A 21183-nucleotide genomic window follows, 5' to 3' on the forward strand; every position below is an offset into this window, starting at 1 on the left:
AACCTGGTGCAAGGCAGAAGACATTCTCTTCCAACACTTGCAAAATCAAAAAGAAGATATTCTCTCAAGTGCTTGAAATCAGCCTCTCTCAAGAACAAAGCTGCTGCAACCTCAAGGACCGGATCCAAGATTGAAGATATCTTAAGTCCTTAGGTTTGTTGAGTCTTTATTATTTGTTCTTCATTTGTAACTCCTATCTTACTTTTTTAGAAGCTATGTTTTAGGAAACCCAAAATCACAAAGCCTTTAAGTTTGTGTGTTGGGTAGAGTTACTTGAGTTGTGAAGCCTTTATAATAGAGTTATTATAAAGTGGCTTGTAATAGTGTTATTACAAGTTAGAGTGATTGATGTCTTTGTAATAGAGTTATTACAAAGTGGCTTGTGGTGAGAGTATCACAAGTTAGTTAAAATCTTTGTAACTAGAGAGTCACAAAGTGGCTTGTGGTGAGAGTTCCACAAGTTAGTTGAGTTGAATCCTTTGTAATAGAGTCATTACAAAATGGATTGTAATAGGTCTTTACAAGTTAGTGAAGTTGAAAGCCTACAAGTGTAGGCCGCGGTCTTTGTCCCCTTGAGTTGGGATTTTTCCATGTAAAAATCCTCTGTGTTCTTTACTTGTTGCCGAGCTACTGTGGGAACAATTAGAGAACCTGATTCCCTATTCTGGTTGGTTGTACAGTCTGTTGCTTACAGTGGGAATTGATAGAGAATCTGGTTCTCTAGACAGTCTGGTGGACGCTTAGTTTCTAACAATTAGTATCAGAGCAGGTTCTTTCTAAAAGGTTAACACCTAGAAATGATCTACATGGCTGCTCCACCAAATTTCGAGAAAGGACAATCAACGTACAAACCACCAAGATTCAACAGCCAATACTATGGTTGGTGGAAAATAAGAATGCATGACTTCATTATGGCTGAGGACTCAGAGCTGTGGGATGTAATCCGTGATGGACCTTTTTTACCATGAAAACTGTTGGTGAGGGAATAGTTACAATCCCAAAAATAAAAAAAGAGTAGAACGATGGTGATAGAAAGTATATTGAGAAGAATTTTAGGGCAAAGAAGATTCTTGTTTGTGGCATCAGACCAGATGAGTACAACCGTATCTCAGCTTGTCAGTCCGCTAAGGAGATTTGGGAAGCGCTTCAAACTTCCCATGAGGGAACTACTAAGGTTAAGCAGTCCAAAATTGATATGCTTACTACTGAGTATGAGCTTTTTGAGATGAAGGAGGATGAGTCTATTCAAGATATGCACACACGTTTCACCTCCATTATCAATGAGCTTCACTCCCTTGGTAAAGTCATCCCAAGAAATAAGCTGGTCCGGAAAATACTCAATGTTTTACTAGGTCACTGGGAATGCAAAATGATTGCTATCACTGAAGCCAAAGATTTGCAGAAGCTGACCATTGATAAACTCATTGGAAATATCAAAACTCATGAGATGAAGAGAAAGAAGGATCTTGAAATAAGAGAGCCCAAGAAGGAGAAGAACCTAGTTCTAAAGGCTGACAACAAAGACTCAAGTAGTGATAAATCCAACATGGAGTATCTCACTCAAAGATTCCAAAAGATGATTCAAAAAAATGGTGGGATTCCAAAGAGAAGAAGTTCCAGCAGGAATTTTGAAGAAAATGATTGCTGCCAGAAGTGTGGAAAGTTTGGACACTTCATTAAAGACTGTCCTCTTCATAAGCAGGATCATTACAAAACCAACACTAAAAAGGACACTAAAAGGAACCAAGTCCTAGACAAAAAGTTAAAAAGAAGAGATGTTGCTGACAACATGGTGAAGCAAGCCGTGGCTGATTGGGGAAATTCCTCTAGTGAATCTGAATGTGAAAATATGATGGTTACTGACATTGAATCTTCATAATATGAGTCAATCTTTGCACTCATGGCCAAATCTGATGATGATGAGGACAAGGAGGAAGATGAGGTAAGTTTTCTTGATGTTCAAAGAAATTTGAAAACTTGCTCTAAGAAAAAAATTGATGTCCTTAGCAAATGCGTTGATTGATGCCTATCATAGCCGCATTAATGAGAAAAACTCTTTAATAGAAGAAATTGGTGGCATTGGACAAGAGAGTGATTATATGGTAGTTTCCATTGTAGACTTAGAGGAAACCATTGAGAGTCTGAAGAAAGAAAAAGAGGTTTTCACTGAGAGTAATACTAACATTGAGCATGAGAGAAATGACCTATTAGTGATAGTTGTAAACCTAAAGGAAACAATTGGGGAACTTAAAAGGAAAAGTAGGCCTGAGAATTCTCAAAAGGGAAAGGAAGTTGCAAGTGAGGCACACATTAAGCTTGAAAGTTAGTTAAATTCAGTGAAGTCTAGTCTGTGTGCTGAGCTTGAGTAAAACAAACAACTTCAGGAAGAACTAGGAAGAGTGAAAAGTGATCTTGAAAAATCACTTAAGTGGACCTGGTCCTTTGATGCTATCACTACCTTATACACAAATAATCGGGGAAATAGTCAGGGAATCGGGTTCCAAAGGGAAAAGACTCCCTACAACCCTTATAGTAAGTACGTTATTGTACCTGATAATTGACTTTGCACTCACTGTGCCAACACTAGGAACTTTAAAGAAAATTGTAAGGCTAGAATTCAGCCTCAACAGAAAAACAAAGTTTTTGCTGAAAAAGTAACTACTGCTACGTAACATGGTCCTTCACATAAAAAATGTATAATGCCTGCTTGGACCAAAAGAGCCATCATTCACCCCTTTCCTCATTACAAGGGACACAAACTCGTTTGGGTTCCTAAGTCTAACTCTTGATTTTCTTGTGCAGGGAACATTGAAACGGAGCAGCCTACAATGGTACATGGATAGCGGCTGCTCAAAGCATATGACTGTAAGTAAAAATGATTTCCTTTACTTAAGTCCCCGCAAGGAGAGAGAGTACCCTTTGGAAATAGCTGAAAGGGGTACACTCTAGCAGTAGGAAGGATTGAGAAGTCACTCACTCACTCAATTGAGAACATGTACTATGTCAATTGCCTGAAGTATAGTCTCTTGAGTGTTTCTCAGATATGTAATAAGGGAAATAAAGTGGAATTCTTGTCCAAAATATGCACAGTCACAAATCTTGTGACTGGTGAGGTAGTGCTTGTGGCCAAAAGATACAAGAATGTTTACGATGCTGATTTTAAGTCTTTGCATGGTGGTGATCTATCATGCCTAAGTGTCATTGATGATGATGCTGAGTTGTGGTGAAAATGACTAGGCATGTGATATTCTACTAGTTGAACAAGTTGGTTATGGAGGACTCTGTTCATCGGCTGAAGTAGTCAACATTGCTTGCTACTTGATTAACAAGTGCATGATCAGGTCCCTTCTCGAGAAGTCTCTTTATGAACTGCTCAATGGGAGAAAAGCCAAGTTGACTTACCCGAGAGCCTTTGGATGCAAAATGTTTTGTTCTCAACAATGGTGGAAAAAGGGTCATATAACAAAGAAGATGGAGATGAAGAATTCACAAATGCTCTTGGTGAAGCTATAGATATTGCAAATAGAAAGACTGATTTGATGAGTCAAGTCAATCAGAAGGATGAAGGAGATGCAGTAGAATCTCCAAAAGGCACAAAGGAACCTGGTCCTTGTATCACCTCGACTTGAGCTGAACATAGGGTTGTTGATGTTGATTATGTTGAATATCTGGTGGATAGAAAAAGTACTTCTGGAACGACACATTTTCTGGGGTCATGCTTGATCTCATGGAGTACAAAGAAACAAATTGTGTGGCTCTTTCTACTATTGAAGCTGAATATGTGGTTGCTGCTTCTTGTTGTGCTCAACTACTACAGATCAAGCAATATCTTGAAGACTTTGGTGTACTTATAGCTTGAACCCGATACAACATAAGAGGACAAAGCGCATTGACGTGCTCATCACTTTTTGAGGGATAATGTTGAAAAGGTTCTGATTTGTATGAAGTTCTAGAATACAAAGGACCGGGTAGTACACATCTTCACCAAGGCGCTGGCAGTGAACACTTTGAAAAAGATCATCTGGATTTGGGGTTGATCAAGCTCAACTAAGGACCTAGTACCTCGATGATTGACTATATTAAGAATGAAAGGTACCATACTAAAAAGTGTTTTTCGGCGACATCTAACTCAAACCTATACTGTTATAGGTATACACATATGGCAGTGTCAGGGAAAAACAAGTAAGAGTGACATTGCACTTCTAGGAGTCTTTGCTCAAAATTTTCAAAAACTATCAAGGAACCTGGTTCCTGTAACTCATGTTAGTAGTCTCTTCAATACTTATATGCCTTCATAAACTGCTGAAGTATCATGCCATTAATTTATTTCTTCCTTTCTCCTGTCTCTCCTCCTAACTTTTGAAGTCCAAAATGTTAAACCTTTTCTGAACTAACTCGTTGCCCCAAAAAACCACTTCTCTATCTTACACCCAAATAAAACCGATTCTTTTCTTCAAAACCAAAATCAACCTTGTCTCAAATAATTCTTCTTTCCAAATAAGCCAGAAGTGAACCCAACTCTCTCACTTTCCAAAAACCTAACTCCATCAGAATCAAAACCCCAAGAATTCTTTGGTAGATTTTGATGGAATTTTAATTAAAAGGGAACATGGTAGATCTAATATTCTAGAGCGTGAGGCTGAAGTTGTTGCTGGATTTGTGGAAGCCTTGAAGGATGGAGAAATTGGTAAAGGTGAGGACTTAATGAGGGACCTGATTCGTCAAGTCCTTCTCATAAAGTCAATTTTAATGATGATCTTTTTCTCTTTGAGTTCTGTGTTTAAACGAATGAAAAGTAGGCTGATTGATGATGAAGTGGCGTGACCTGCTAATGTGATTATGGAAGAGAGAATGAAATGAAATCTTTACCTATGAGAAAGAATTTAAAAAACAATTTGGAGAAAACAAAGTTGACAAAGAAAGATGCAACAGATGATACGGGGAAACAGATTGAGAAAAAGAAGAGGAAGACATGACTGCTCTGGGATAAAAAGGGTAGTGTAAGTGAGGAACCTGGTTCCTTACAGAAGCAAAAGGTTGAGCTATTAGGTTTGGAGGGAGAAGACTTTGAAGTATCAAAAAGCGTTGTTAGGCAGAGTGTTGACTATGATATTGCTGAAAAATGGAGGAACTTCTTGACATTGTTGAGTTCGAAAAATAGAATCACCTCTTTGTTCCTCCAAGTCCCAACGTTTATGAAGAAGAAGTAAAAACTTCTATGTTTTATGTGACACTCTGATGCTGTATGTGCATGGGACTGAGTTTGTTCTTGATGAGAAGAAGCTTGAGGAGATTCTTGGTGATCTGATTGATGGTTCAGCCTACTCAGATAGGTTGAGCACCAGGTCCTCGTAGACCCTCGAAAAAATAGAATGCTAAGTTGAAGGGTGAGAATGAAAAATTGAGGAAACGGGTGGAGGAATTGAGAGAGCCGATGATCATTGATCAAAGGAGAGTAAATGAACGAATGGACAAGCTCATCAAGGCCTTAGCCCCTTACTTTTCTTCCTGCCCAGTGATTCATGTCTTTCAATCCTTCTAAACTCCCTTGAATTCTTATCTTCTCTTGATTCCTATATTTGATGACATTGGTGCTTTACTTGTTTAAATTGTCATATTATGTATTGTTGAAACTATTATGCTTTTATTATCACTACTCCACTATGGGCAATCACTCTATTTTGTGCAATGACGCTCACTTGCTTTTCTTATTATTGTTTATGCTGTGTTACCCACGTGGCATGAGTTAATATTGCTGAACTTCTTTTTGGTTGTGCTTCTTCTGTTATTCTTTTTTATGATGCCAAAAGGGAGAAGTTATATAGGTGTCAACATAGGGGAGGAATAGAAATGCTCGCATTGATATGTTGTGTTGTGCATGAAAGATAGCTCTGCCTCACAGGGGGAACATTGCTGATAATATGTTGATTATAGGTCTGATCCGCAAGGAAACATGTGAGGAATCTGGTTCTCAAGAGGAATATTAATTTTGGGTTTGTCATCATCAAAAAGGGGGAAAGTGCTCTAAGTTACACTATGTAATCAGTGCCTCAAACTGTAAGGAATCTGATTCTCAAGGGGAATAATTCTGGGTTTTTCATTCATCCAAAAGGGGGAAATTGATAAGTTATGGTACTTTGAGTTTTGATGATTTGCCAAACAGTCTTGAGGAACCAGTTGTGATCAGCTCATTAGGTTTGGTTCTCATGGGGAATATGGCTGATTCGTAGGGGGAACAATGTGGAGATCTAGTTCTTAGGGGGGATATCAATTCTAAGTTTCTCATCATCAAAAAGGGGGAAATTGATAGATTACAAGTACCTTGGGCATAAGTACTTTACTTTATGTGTTGATGATCTAACAAACTTACCATCCAGAACCAGATAAGGAATCTGTTACACATTTAGAAGACCTTGAGATCACAAAGTTCCAGGTTGTGATCCAACGTGCGATATAACTCAACTCTTCAAAGTGGAAGGAACAGCTGAGGGACAGGTCCCTACCAGTTCCCGAGAAGACCGTATAAAGTTACAGTGGGAAGACTGTACCAGTTCCCGAGAAGACTGTATCTGTTGCTTACAGTGGGAGCTGATAGAGAATCTAGTTCTCTACACAATCTGGTGGACACTTAGTTTATAACAGTAAAGCAATAAGACCAACATGAAGTATTATTGAAAACAAATAAATAACACAAAGTACAACCAATTAATAAAGCCGTTTAGCACAAGTTTCACAATACAATCACTCTGTCATACTCCATCTCATAGTCACAAGTCACGGGTCTCAACCCACCATCATATACTCTCGGTACTTCGTGCCCACATCTAGCATCACAACTGCACGAACAACACACATGCCAAATCTCAATTCGTCCGGTATGATCACAAGCTCATATTCACAGTCCGCCCAGTATGGTCATAGGCTCACAATCACAATCCGCCCGCCATGATCAAATGATCACAGTCACAATCCACCCATCATGGCCATAGGCTCAACATCAATATGGAAACAAATAATACAAGAACACATAGGCATGATCAATAAATGTTAAGTTTTATACTCCTGAGCTAGTATAAGTGTCATGCTACAGGGTATGCTTGTGTGAGTGTACTACTGCAGTCCAAGTCACAAGTAATATCAAAGACATCGAACAGCTCATCAAAACAACAAAGCAAGTCACGCAAGGTGTATTACAAACACAAGGAAAAGTAAACCATCACATGAAAATCACCAACGTAATGTCTCCAAACTATCACACATCATCCATAACATTGCCACCCGAATCACTCTGCCCTGAAGTTATTAGTAGCCACCCTTATCTCAGCTATAGCCACCCGTATCACTCCAAATAGTAGCCACCCTTATCGCTCCACCCAGACAATAACACAATAGCCACCCATATCACTCCGTACAGTCAGCAACAGTGAGATGCCACCCTTATTCCCCGCATAATAACAACAGTGAAATGCCACTCTTATACTCCGCATAACAACAACCAAAAGACACAATAATTCACATATGCTATCATCACAACAACAAAACATATCAACTCGTATCACAACTGCCCGTAGGCCACAACCTTCCCAAATATTCAACAATATTAATATTTTAACAACAAATAGCCCACATCTCAACACAACATATATAGAATCTCGATAACAACAAAATGAATAGGAAAGTAACTCAACAAGGAACAACACCCCTTTAAATGCAACTTCAATTAGAATGGATTAATGACTCTCGATAACTTCAATTCCAATTAATTGTGTAAGGATAACCTCGATAGTGGAAGTACTTACATGAATGACAAACTTCAGACTCTAGTTTATGAATTAGGCTAACAATGAAGGAGATTGAATGAACTAGTACTATGTTTAAATGCATGAGAACAACCTGGAACAAAAGGATATCATGTGACGACAATTTCAACTAAGAGTAGCTCCGCAATCAAAGAAATCACATAATGATAAAAGTGATAACAACTCCAAATAAAGCTTATAAGAGCAAACTCGACAAGTAAAGAACGTGACATCTAACGACAACTTCAAATAAAACATGTGATAGTAGACATGACGAATAAAAGATACAACATATGCTAACAATTCTAAATAGGTAGATAAAAGATGCCTAAGAGTCTAGACCGGTCAATTTACACATATAAGCCCGAGTACATATTCGTCACCTTGCGTACACGGCTTTCAAATGACACAAATAACACAAATGACTCAAATCCTAAGGGGTAGTTTCCCTGCACAAAGTTAGGGAAAATACTTAGCTCAAAGAAGATATACCGATACGCTACAATGACATTCTCATGTGAACAACCTCTGGGCAGCTCAAATCTAGCCAAAAATAACTTAATACTATAATTAAAACTATAGGAAACATTCTAGGATATTAAAGCTTCAATCTTTAATGAAAACTAAAAAGTCATTACAAAAAGTCAACCCCAGGACCGCACCTCAGAACCCGATAAAACTAATAAAATCTAAACGCCATTCCGATGCGAGTCCAACCATACTAAATTTATCCAATTCCAATATTAATTCATCCTTCAAATCATCATTTTACATCTTTGAATGTTTTCACAAAATTCCCATTTTTCTTCAACTCAAACCACTAATTAAATGATAAAAACAAAGATAGAATCATGACATAAAATCAAATCTGGGTAAAGAACACTTACTCCAGTTCAACACGTGAAGAACCCCTCAATGATCGTTCAAATCTGAGGTCTACCACTCATGATATGATAAAAATGGCCAAAACCTCGAAATAGAGTTCTTATAATTCTGCTCAGGTATTCCTTTTACGCGATCGCATAATAAGCATCGCGATTGCGATGCACAAAACTACTGCCCAGAGAATATAAGCTTCGCATTCATGACACATTCCTCGTGAATGCGATGAACAATGATGCAAGGCTACGCGAACATATCAATCCTAATGTGAACGTGATGAGAAATATTCCACTAGCCCCCCGCTCCCTTTCACGAACTCATAAACAAAAATACAAGCGCGGACAACATACAGCCGGAACTTCACGAAGGCATGTCCACCTCTGCATCCACGATGAACAAATCACTGATCTCCTAGAATCACTACGCGATCGTGACTTAACCTTCGCGATCGCGAAGAACAACAGGTACACCAGAAACCAGCAACTTTAAAGCATGAAGAAATGGATCGTAGCCCATCCAAACCACACCCGAGGCCCCCAAGACCCCGTCAAAAAATACCAACAAGTTCCATATCATAACATGGACTTACTTGAGGCCTCATATTATATCAAAACACATCAAAACTACAAATCTCACCTCAAATCGAACTTAATGAGCTTATGAACTTTCAACTTCTACAACTCGCGCCAAATCATATCAAATCAATCTCGAATAACCTCAAATTTTTCAAGCAAGTCCCGAATGACATAATGGAGCTATTCCAACTCTCGGAATCACAATCTAAGCTTGATATCCACAAAGTCAACTCCTGGTCAAACCTCTTAACCTTCCAAGCCATCAACTTTCCAAATTTTTGCCAAAATGCATCAAATTAACCTACATACCTCCAAATCCAAATCCAGACATACGCCTGTGTCCAAAAATAACTATACGAAGCTAGTGGAATCATCAAAACACCATTCCGGAGCATGGATATATGTATCAACAGGTATACATCTCAGTATTAATATGAACAAATCAAAAATTGATAGTTACAAATATTTTAAGTACTGGTTAGAAATTCTAAAACATATAAATATGTCAAAAATAATATTAGAAAAAAATATAGAAGAATATCAAAAAACTAAAGATATTAAATACTTAGAATACACACTTGAAAATATAAAAGAAATTTCAAGGTTAATTTCATTAGCTACAGATAATCATGAAAAAGCATTTAATTCCACAATAAGTATCACAAAAATAAACAAAGCTAGGCTGTCCAAATTAATCGATATAATATCTAAAACAGAATATAAATATGTTTGTTATCTAAAGGATAAAAGATGAATAAAGAAGAATTCGCATTAGAAGAGAAAACATATGAGAATCCAGAAGGATTAAAAATAACAATAATATTTTCTAACTTAGGAAGAAGATATAAAAAAATAGGAAATAACCTAAACTTAATGTTAGAAAAAGAAACTGTAAAACTAGAGGATAGTTTAACCGCCATGGTTAGATTAGAAAAAGAATTAGAGATGCTAAAACAGATGTATGCAAATAAACTAAAAGAAAAGGAAAAACGTAAAGAAGAAGAAGAAGAACTAAAACTAACAAATGAGATAGAAAGATTCAAATTACAGTTAGAAGAAGTACAGGAGAGTCCATCAAAAATAAGTATAAACGAAATAAATGACCAAAGTGATAAAGACACAGAACTAGGAGAAAACTATTCAGAAACAAGTGAAACATACACAGATCTAAAAAATTGTGATAAGCCATTTACATCAAAAAAGCCAAGAGAAGCAATAGTAATAGCCCCACAAACTTCAACCTAGTTTAGGTTATTTCCTATTTTTTTATATCTTCTTCCTAAGTTAGAAAATATTATTGTTATTTTTAATCCTTCTGGATTCTCATATGTTTTCTCTTCTAATGCGAATTCTTCTTTATTCATCATTGTATTGTTTTATTTATATCTGCTACACAATCTAGATCTAAAAAATTATATTGTTCAGTTATCTGTCTTGGTGCCCATTTCTTATTTAACCTTTTATCCCATAATGTTTTGTTTCTGTCATATGCATCATAACTTACTCTGTAATAGGTTGGGTTTAATTGTTTTGGATTTTTTATTCCTGATATGCTTGGTTTATCTTCGTTCATATCTCCTGTATTTATTTCTGGGTTTATTTTTATCTTTTCTGTTTTTTCTATAAGTTCTGTGTATGTTTCACTTGTTTCTGAATAGTTTTCTCCTAGTTCTGTGTCTTTATCACTTTGGTCATTTATTTCGTTTATACTTATTTTTGATGGACTCTCCTGTACTTCTTCTAACTGTAATTTGAATCTTTCTATCTCATTTGTTAGTTTTAGTTCTTCTTCTTCTTCTTTACGTTTTTCCTTTTCTTTTAGTTTATTTGCATACGACCTTTACTGTTCATGAATGCGACTAGTACTATTTACTTTACATTATATGTTTCCAGTAGTTGTCTTCTTCTTTTGTCTTCTTTGTTGATACCTTCATTCTAGTTGGACTTCTGGTACATAGTTATCATCTCCGTTGCACTTTGAACATATGTGGTCTGGATATTTGTGTCCTACTAGTTTGCAGTATCTTGTTAATAACTCGTTTGAAATAAATTCTTTTTTCAATGCTCTGGTAGTTGGTTGCATTTCTGGCTTTAATAATGATAAAATCCATTTCTGGACTTCATCCATATCTCCTTGTCGTAGTTCCTTCGAGTTGGCATATATCATCAATTGGTCTCTGGAATAGTAGCTCCAGATAGCATTTCCTTGTAGATAATTGTTAGCTAGTTCTTGAATAATAGTTACTATACCAATTATTCTTTTATTAGCATAGAAACTTGGTATCTCCATTTTCTGTATCTCCGGTTGTTTCTCTATCTCTTCCGGTATTATCATATCTCGTGTTAGTCCTATTTTTATCACCTGTATTATGGGTTTTATTTCATCATATAGTATTTCCGCTGGTGCTGTATAGAATTTGATGAAGAATAGGTTGCCTTTTGTAATTCTCTTGAAGGTGACAAATGCTTTGTATAGCTCTGGTATTCCAATTATTTCTTCTCCGTCATGGGTATATACTGTGCTGAGTAGTCCGTAGTTGTAACATGTTTTTACTAGGTTTGCTTTTGTTTTTGGCTGGGCTATAAGCCTATTATATCCCTGTAGTTTTTGGGTTACATAATCTTGTGTTGGATCTGTAGTAGTCGTTGATCTAGGGTTTAGGTTTAGAAATGTCTGGATTTTATATATATTCTCAATATATGTTTGAGTAATATGGTTATATACCTTTTTGTTGTGGTGTAGGCTATTAGCATAGGTTGAAGTTTGTGGGGCTATAACTATTGCTTCTCTTGGCTTTTTTGATGTAAATGGCTTATCAAATACGGTATTTAGGTTTACATTGATATGTGGCTTTTTGCTAACTTGTTTGCTTGTACCTGCAGCTGTATATAAAGCAACTGTGTTATGGGTTTTTTGGAGTTTCCCAACGTCTCCTTCTACCTCTGGAAGTTTAAAGTCTTCCGATTGACTTAGCTCCGCATTTTTATAGTCATGCTGCTGACTTTCTAGCTGTTGTAATCTTTTTCCCATACTCTCCATCTGTAAGGATAGAGCAGTAAGGATTGTAAATATGTCTTTTGATTCTTGGCTTTCATCTGTTTGGGTACCTTTGTCTTGATAGGTAGTCTGCAATAACATTCTTGTCAGTTCGTATTACTTCAATTGTAAATGTAAAATTTTGTATATTTAATACAAGTCTCCTTATTTCCTTTGTAGTTACTGAATCCTGTACTTTCCGAGTTATCCACCATTTTACTTGTGTATTATCTGTTCTTACTATAAATTTGTTATAAACAATATATGGCTCAAATGCTAACAAACATTTATATAATCCAAATAGTTCTTTCCTATTTATTTCCCATTTTAATTGTGGTTCCGTGTATGATCCGGAATAATATCTACAATGGTGTTCAATTTTTTCATTATCATATTTATATTTTAGAACTCCTCCGTAGCTGTGATCACTAGAATCAGTTTCTACAATATATGTAAATTGTTTCTTTTCATCTGGAAAATATAGTTTTGGTAATTTTTTACACATATTTTTTATCTTCTGTATATGTATTTTATCTTTTTCGTCAAAATGATATTCTATGTCCTTTTTTAATTTTTTCTGTAATGGTTTTAAGTTTTCTGCTAATTTAGGAATATATTCTCTTACTTGGTTAACCAATCCTAAAAATGATTGTAACTTCTTTTTTGTATCAAGTGTTTCATTCAAGTTAATTATCTTTTGTACTACATGGGTTTGCATTTTTATTCCGTTTTTATCTATTTGTATACCTAAAAATTCTATTTGATTTTTCATTACTTCTGCTTTCTTTTTACTTAAACTTATTCCTGATATTTCTACAATGTGTATGAATTTTTCTAGTAGTTTTATATGTTCGTTCTCTGTTCTAGAATATAGCAATATATCATCTATATATATTATACAATTTTCTAATTGGTTGAAGTAATTATCCATAAAATGTTGATACCTACCTGGTGCATTTTTATATCCAAAAGGTAATACGTTCCATTCGTAAAATCCTTGTGGTACTGTGAATGCTGTTAACTTTTTAGATTCATCTTCTAGTTTTAAATGGTAAAATCCTGATTTACAGTCAAATTTACTAAAATAGTTATATCCTTGTATTTGTCTAATTTTTAGTATTTTATTTGGTATCGGATAATTATATGTTTTTGTTTTTGCATTTAAGTTTCTATAATCTATAACCATACGGCTTTTTCCTCTTTTTTGTTCACTATGCTTATTTACTATAAATGCTGGGCTAGTATGTTTACTATTACTTTCTTGTATGTAGTTATTATCTAATAATTCTTTTATATGCATTTTAAATTCTGTTAAATCATTAAAATTGTATTTTAAAGGTTTTTGTGTTATTATGCTATTTTCATCTATTAGTTCAATCTTTATTTTTGTTTGATGTTTTTCCCATCCTTGGAGTGGATTATCATTATATAGTAATTCTAGTTTATCTTGTAGTGGTTTTATCTTATTTATGGAGAAAATGATTATCTCTATATTATGGTTACTTTGTATTACATTTTCTAATTTTTGGGTAATCTTTTCACTTCCTTTAATCCAGGGTGTTGTTTTTCTTACTTTATTATTTACTCTTTTTGCTCCTAATTTTTGTTTACACGGGGTAGTAAACCACCAATGTGTTTTTGTTATAATATGTGGGTATAATTTATCTAAAAATGGCATTCCTAATAATATATCTTTATTTGTGAATTCGTAACTATATATTTCTTCTATGGTTAATATTTTATCCCATATTTGTATTTTTATATTTCTTGCTTTATATGTTATCATACTTCCTTCATTATTAAATCCTGTTACTACTATGGGGGTTTTTAGCTTTTCCCATTTACTTTCTGGTAAACAATTATGTCTACACATATTAGCTTATGCTCCTGTATCCACCATAGGTGTATAATATCTATTATAATATCCTTCTACTATTATTTTGGAAAGTATGTATATCTTTGGCATTATATCAAAGTTCTTTTTATTATTATTTTCTTATTTTCATAACTTATTGTTAATTGCCTATCTTCTAATTTATATGGTTTGACTTTTTCTAACCATTTTATCCCTAGTGTAATATTTTTATCTCCTTGATATATTTTAAAATTTATTAATATTGGTATTCCTCCAATAATTAATTCCTTTTCAGTTGTTTCTTCGTTTTTTCTTAACGCTTTTGGTAGTTCTGAATTTTGTTGTTCTATTGTTACTATCTCTTGTTCTGGTATTAGTTCTCTTATAACATAATTCTCTTCCTGCCCTGTATTTATTAGTATTAAATATTTTCTTTGGTCCATTATTCCTGTTATATAATAATGATGTGGGTTTATTTCTTCTATTTTTTGTTCTATTAATTTTTGTGGAGTGATATAATTTATTCTTTTTGATGTACTTCTTGATGATGTTTCTGGCATTTCATTATTTTTTCGTTTTGATGTGCTTAATCTTTCTTTTACTATTTCTAAATCTTCATCCATGTCTATTTCTGTATAACTGTAATCATTGTTGTCTATAACTGATACTATTCTTTCGAATGGATTTTCTATTTTTATTTTATTTATTTTATTTTTAGCTGTTATCTTATGTTTCGTTGTTAAGACATATAGATTTTTACATCTTGCTGTGAATATTTTACTTCCTGGTGCTAATTCTATTCCAGACATTTTCCAGTATAATACTAATGATTTATCTATATTTTTATCATCTACTGCTACTGAATAGTTAGCACTTACTATAAATTTAAATTTTTGGTATATTAAGTTACCTCTTACAGCACTTATTATACTCTTTTCTATAGGTTGTACAATCCTATCATCTGCCAAGTATATTTCTATAGGGGTATCTATTCCTTCCCTAAAACATGCTTTTATTAGGATCTCCGTTCCTCCTAAGTGTACATATTTTATTGGATTTTTTGCTTTTATATCTTGTATTTCTTTATTTAGTAGTCTTTTATTTAAAATTGGTATTTGTGCTTTTCCTTTGATGTATTTACAATCTATTATATGTTCTCTTTGGCTTACTACATAGTATTCTTCTTTCTGTCTTTTAAACCAATTCTTTATTGTTGGTACTTCTAATATTTTGTCTATACTTAGATCCAATTCTTTTCCTTTTATTTGTTCAAATATATTAGCGTCAAATATTATTTTTTGTTCTGAAGATTGTTCATCTTGGTGTTCTTCTTGTTGTATAATTTGTATATCTTTTTCAGTCATAATTTTCTTCATCTGACTCTTCTATATCCTTGTTTATTTCATTTTCAGAGAACTCATTTTCTGATATCTCATATATGCTGTCTTCACTGCTTAATTCATAATCTACATATTCTATTTGTGTATATTTATCATTATCTATCAATATTTCGGTAATTTGTTTCTTCTTTGGGTTTTTTGGTAATTTACAATCTTTGGCTAAGTGTCCTAGCTTTCCACAATTATAGCAAGTACATTCTGTTAGTTTTTTCTTTTTCCTATATGGTTTTTTATGTTTATAATTTTTTACATAATATCTTCTTCTTGGTTTCCTATATTTATACTTTGAATATTTTGATTTAAATTTCTTTTTCTTTCCTTCTTTTTTGTAATATTTATCTGTGCAACCAAATTGGGGTGCTATTCTACTTTTGCAACATGCCAAATTTTTTACTAATATTTTTTCCATTTTCATGTTTTCTTTATATTTTTCACATAATTCTATAAACCAGTTTTGTAGAAATTTTATCCTTACTCCTAATGTATCTGCTAGTCCTGCTTCGTTCCAACTTTTTATTATTTTTGAGCTAAAGGGTTCTGGTAATTTTGTAAAATATAATTTTCTTATCTCTTTACTTTCATCTGGACTATATGTTCCTTTATAATAATAGTCTCTAAATGCACAAGTATATTCATCTATATAACACATATTACATATTGCTAATTTTGTCATTAAATTTCTATTTGTAATTTTTTCTTTATTTTGTTCTTCTACTTCTGTTGTCATACTACTAAATTCATTTCTTATTGCTATTTCATATTTATTTAATATATCTGTAACTGTTGTCGTAGTTGTACCGTCAAGTTTTTTATTACTCCTTAATGTGTCTAAGCTTTCACTTGATAAATTTTGTAACCATAATTTTACAGTTCCTATTAATGTTCTTTCTATATATCCTGGTGTTTCCGTTATTGTTATTTTATTATCTATTAGTTGTTTTGAGATATATCCTATCCATAATTGTATTGTTTTATTTATATCTGCTACGCAATCTAGATCTAAAAAATTATATTGTTCAGTTATCTGTCTTGGTGCCCATTTCTTATTTAACCTTTTATCCCATAATGTTTTGTTTCTGTCATATGCATCATAACTTACTCTGTAATAGGTTGGGTTTAATTGTTTTGGATTTTTTATTCCTGATATGCTTGGTTTATCTTCGTTCATATCTCCTGTATTTATTTCTGGGTTTATTTTTATCTTTTCTGTTTTTTCTATAAGTTCTGTGTATGTTTCACTTGTTTCTGAATAGTTTTCTCCTAGTTCTGTGTCTTTATCACTTTGGTCATTTATTTCGTTTATACTTATTTTTGATGGACTCTCCTGTACTTCTTCTAACTGTAATTTGAATCTTTCTATCTCATTTGTTAGTTTTAGTTCTTCTTCTTCTTCTTTACGTTTTTCCTTTTCTTTTAGTTTATTTGCATACATCTGTTTTAGCATCTCTAATTCTTTTTCTAATTCTGTTATTTTAGTGTTTTTTACTTCCTCTATCTGTTGTATTTTTTCTTTAGCTTGCTGTTGTATTTCTTTAATCTCTCGTTTTCTATCTATTTCTTCGTTTTCTTTTGTTATTCTAACCATGGCGGTTAAACTATCCTCTAGTTTTACAGTTTCTTTTTCTAACATTAAGTTTAGGTTATTTCCTATTTTTTTATATCTTCTTCCTAAGTTAGAAAATATTATTGTTATTTTTAATCCTTCTGGATTCTCATATGTTTTCTCTTCTAATGCGAATTCTTCTTTATTCATCTTTTATCCTTTAGATAACAAACATATTTATATTCTGTTTTAGATATTATATCGATTAATTTGGACAGCCTAGCTTTGTTTATTTTTGTGATACTTAAGTATTCATATTCTATATATAGTTTCTTTAGTTTCTTCCTAATTTTCTGCGATTTCTTAGTTATTTTGATTGTTTCACTGTTTTGCGGGTTTGTACTATTAATGTCAGTGTTATTTTTCATGATTTGCTTCTTAATATAAATGTTTATTTTTCATAGCTCTGATACCATTTTGGGAGGGGGGGTTGTTTGAGTTCATCTTATTTTTCATAGGATCTTTTTTATGTAGTTGTGGAATTAAATGCTTTTTCATGATTATCTGTAGCTAATGAAATTAACCTTGAAATTTCTTTTATATTTTCAAGTGTGTATTCTAAGTATTTAATATCTTTAGTTTTTTGATATTCTTCTATATTTTTTTCTAATATTATTTTTGACATATTTATATGTTTTAGAATTTCTAACCAGTACTTAAAATATTTGTAACTATCAATTTTTGATTTGTTCATATTAATACTGAGATGTATACCTGTTGATACATATATCCATGGTTTCTATATTTCTCAGTGTTATTTCTTTTCTGTGTTGATAACTTTCAAGTTTATCTTCATAAAATTCAATTTCATTTTCTATAGTTAATAAAGCTTTATTACGTAATTTATTATATCTAATAATATCTTTGCAGGTTTTAATATTGTATTTAACACAATCTATTTTTCTATTTATGTTACTGAGGTTTTTAAGAAGTTTCCATTTCTGGGTATTATAGAATCTTATATAATGAAAAGTGTTATGTTTCATTTATAAAAAGATTTTATTAACTTGATATGTGATCATTAGTCTGAATATAAATCTAGTTCATATAGATCTAATATATCTATTTCATGTGATACAATTAGTTCTGTAAATGCTTGTTCCATTACATATATTATTTCAAAAGTAACTAAAATATCGTAAATTTTTCTTTTAACATCGTTATTAAGTCTCTTAAAGATATATAACATAAGTATTTTATAGTCAATATTTTCTTCTAATAAATATGTGTGGTTGTTCATTTATAATTATTATTTATCATGTGTTTACTAAACATATTCCCTCTAACCTCTTTGTTTATCATAGAGTTTATCATATTTTAATAAGTTATACTGAACAATCTTTTCTGGTCACTACCATGTTTTTCATGCTTCAATCATTTACCCTAACAACGCCTCAACTCTGTGTACTCCCCTAAACGGCTTCCTTGCCTACTGGTTTCCACTTTAGGATGGCATAGTCTGGGCTTAACTACTCTCAGCATTATTAGACAGGCAAACTTTCTCAAGATGTTCTTTATAACAGTACTATAACATGATAAACAATTATGATTTTTAAGAGATTATAAGGAATATAAGAGTTTAGTTAAACATGATTATAAATAAACTTACCTGGTTTTGTAACTCGTTTGAATGCTCCATAGCTGTTTTAGATACTTGTAAATAACTCAGATATTTCTTACAAGAGAGAAGATAAGAGAGAATATTAGAGAGAGAAGGTAAGGATCTAGCTCTCTAATCGTGCAAATCCAAGCCAAACATCATCCAAGAAAGTCCAAAATGCCGTAGGAAACTGTCCCAATCCATAAAGCTTTGATCTTTGAAGAAATTCCCAAAAGTCAACAAAGTCAACCCCGATCCACATGCCTGAAATCTGAAACCAATACCAAAATACGATGACCAATAACCTGCGGAGTCCAAATACGTAATTAGTTATCCAAATCAATTCTCAAATCCCCAAAAATACACTATTTATAAAGCGCAGACAAAAAATCCATTTTTTTCCTTTAGATTTCATCAACTAAAAGCCAAAATCAAGAGTAGATTCATGAATAATTTGCACTCCCGACCTTGGGGAGCGCAACCGATGCTCAACTGAGATATCCTAGTGAAGCAAGTCTACTTAATGCCTTCTTCCCAACCATACCCATGAATAATGTGAGGATCAATAACAAGAGTTAGACATGAGAGGATAAAGTGTACAACATCAATTTTCATCACCTTTAGAAATTTCATTTCCGATTCCCAAAAGGTTACAAGTTCATAGTTAAAAGTGGAAACATGTTTAACAAATATAACATTTCAAACTTATTTGTCCCAAATCAAAATACAAACCACACTATGTCTACGAAGTCTCTAAATGGGATAGGAGAGTAGTATGAAAGTGCCTATGACATGGCCCTGGCTATACCTCAAAATATATTGTACAGGGAGCAAAAGACGCAAGATCCCAATAGGAAGTGGGGCTCACCAAGTCAGTTGAGAGGAGGAAGTACCACTATCAATGATTGATGCCGCCTGTTGTGGAACCACCTCCATCTACTAAATATGAAGCGTGTTCGGCAAAACGAATGTTAGTACATATGGAATAGTACGAGTATGTAAAGTTAAAAACCCTCTCAATGAATAGAGCAACAACACGAAAGGAGTGTAACATGAGATCAATGAGAAAAACACAAAACAAAAAGAATACCAAGTCAAGTGTGAGGTAAATCTTCAAGTAAAAATGTCACGCCCCAAACCTGGGCCTAGACGTAACACGACACTCGGTGCCTAACTACATGTGATCGAGCAAACCAACTGGCTAGCTAAATCAACATATGATATCATAACATACTAAATGTGGAAGATAAACTAACACATGTTGATATACTGAAAGTCTGGATGATATAAATCAAAGTGCGGAAATACTAAAACAAGTCTGAAACATATATGGAGCCAACATTGCTTAACATGAAAAGCCTGAGACTCTGTCTAACTGTTACTCTAGTGTATGAAGCTTCTAATGAAGTACTGAAAACACTGACTGTCTGTAAATACTGAAAGACTGTAAAATAATGATAATGCCCCGGAAGAACTAGGGATCACCAAGTAGCTGGTATGAGAATCCTAGCGCTCTAAATCATCAGCCTGTAAGTCATTACCTCCATCGTGGGATGCAGGCCCCGAGAAAAATGGACGTCAGTACATTTGAATTGCACTGGTATGTAATGCAGCTGAAAGAAAGAATTAAAAATGCTAAAACTGAAACTAAGCTGATAACTGAGAATTGATAATTGATAATTGAAATGATAACTATTGAAACTGAAACTGAGATGATAACTAGTAACTGATAACTGATATCTGATAATTGGTGATTGAAATGATAACTAATAATTGAACTGAACAAAGGAAGAAATGATATGAATACTCACTCTTCTGAATGATGAACAACCCTATTTATTTGAATAAATAAACTGCGGCCTCAGGCCTTATATATATATATATATATATGCACAACTGCAGCCTCAGGCCCACGTATACGTATACATAACTGCGACCTCAGGTCCAAAATGCATAAAGCATAAACTGCCGCCTCAAGCTCAAAGATGCATAAAGCATAAATTGCGGCCTCTTGCCCAAATATAGGCGTTCGACATTCAGGGATTTAAAATCAGGAACTAAGAATCATATTGCAATACATGATAGTGAAATACTGAATCACACTAAGTTACATGATACTGAAATACTGAATAGGACTAGGCTAGGACATGTATTTTTGAACTGATTATGAATACTAAAACTTCAACTATTTATAGCATACTGAGTAATCTATACTAAGACTTGGGGGAATCAAACCCAAGTCTATATTGAATACGCACTGAGCTCACAACGTTCAAAATGAAAGTGGTTAACGAGTTATGAAGCTAGAGAATAGAAGTTCTACAACTATTCAAGGAACTAGACTTAACTATATTTCTGAGGCAATTGATAAAGTCGTAAAAGAAACATAATGTAGGAAGAATCATTAAAATTTCCAAACATAGAGAGTTAGA

General features: G+C 33.4%; 1 protein-coding gene across 1 annotated transcript; it reads left to right on the top strand.

The window, feature by feature from the left end:
- The first annotated feature begins 806 nt into the window (after positions 1-806).
- Positions 807-1879, top strand: LOC142164310 (uncharacterized). The gene is made up of 2 exons (XM_075222253.1): positions 807-938; positions 1049-1879. Exons 1-2 carry the CDS (start codon positions 807-809, stop codon positions 1877-1879), a joined length of 963 nt encoding a protein of 320 aa, XP_075078354.1.
- The last annotated feature ends 19304 nt before the right edge of the window (positions 1880-21183 follow it).

The sequence above is a fragment of the Nicotiana tabacum genome, chromosome 1, assembly GCF_000715075.1.
Source record: "Nicotiana tabacum cultivar K326 chromosome 1, ASM71507v2, whole genome shotgun sequence".
NCBI classification, from domain to species: domain Eukaryota; kingdom Viridiplantae; phylum Streptophyta; class Magnoliopsida; order Solanales; family Solanaceae; genus Nicotiana; species Nicotiana tabacum.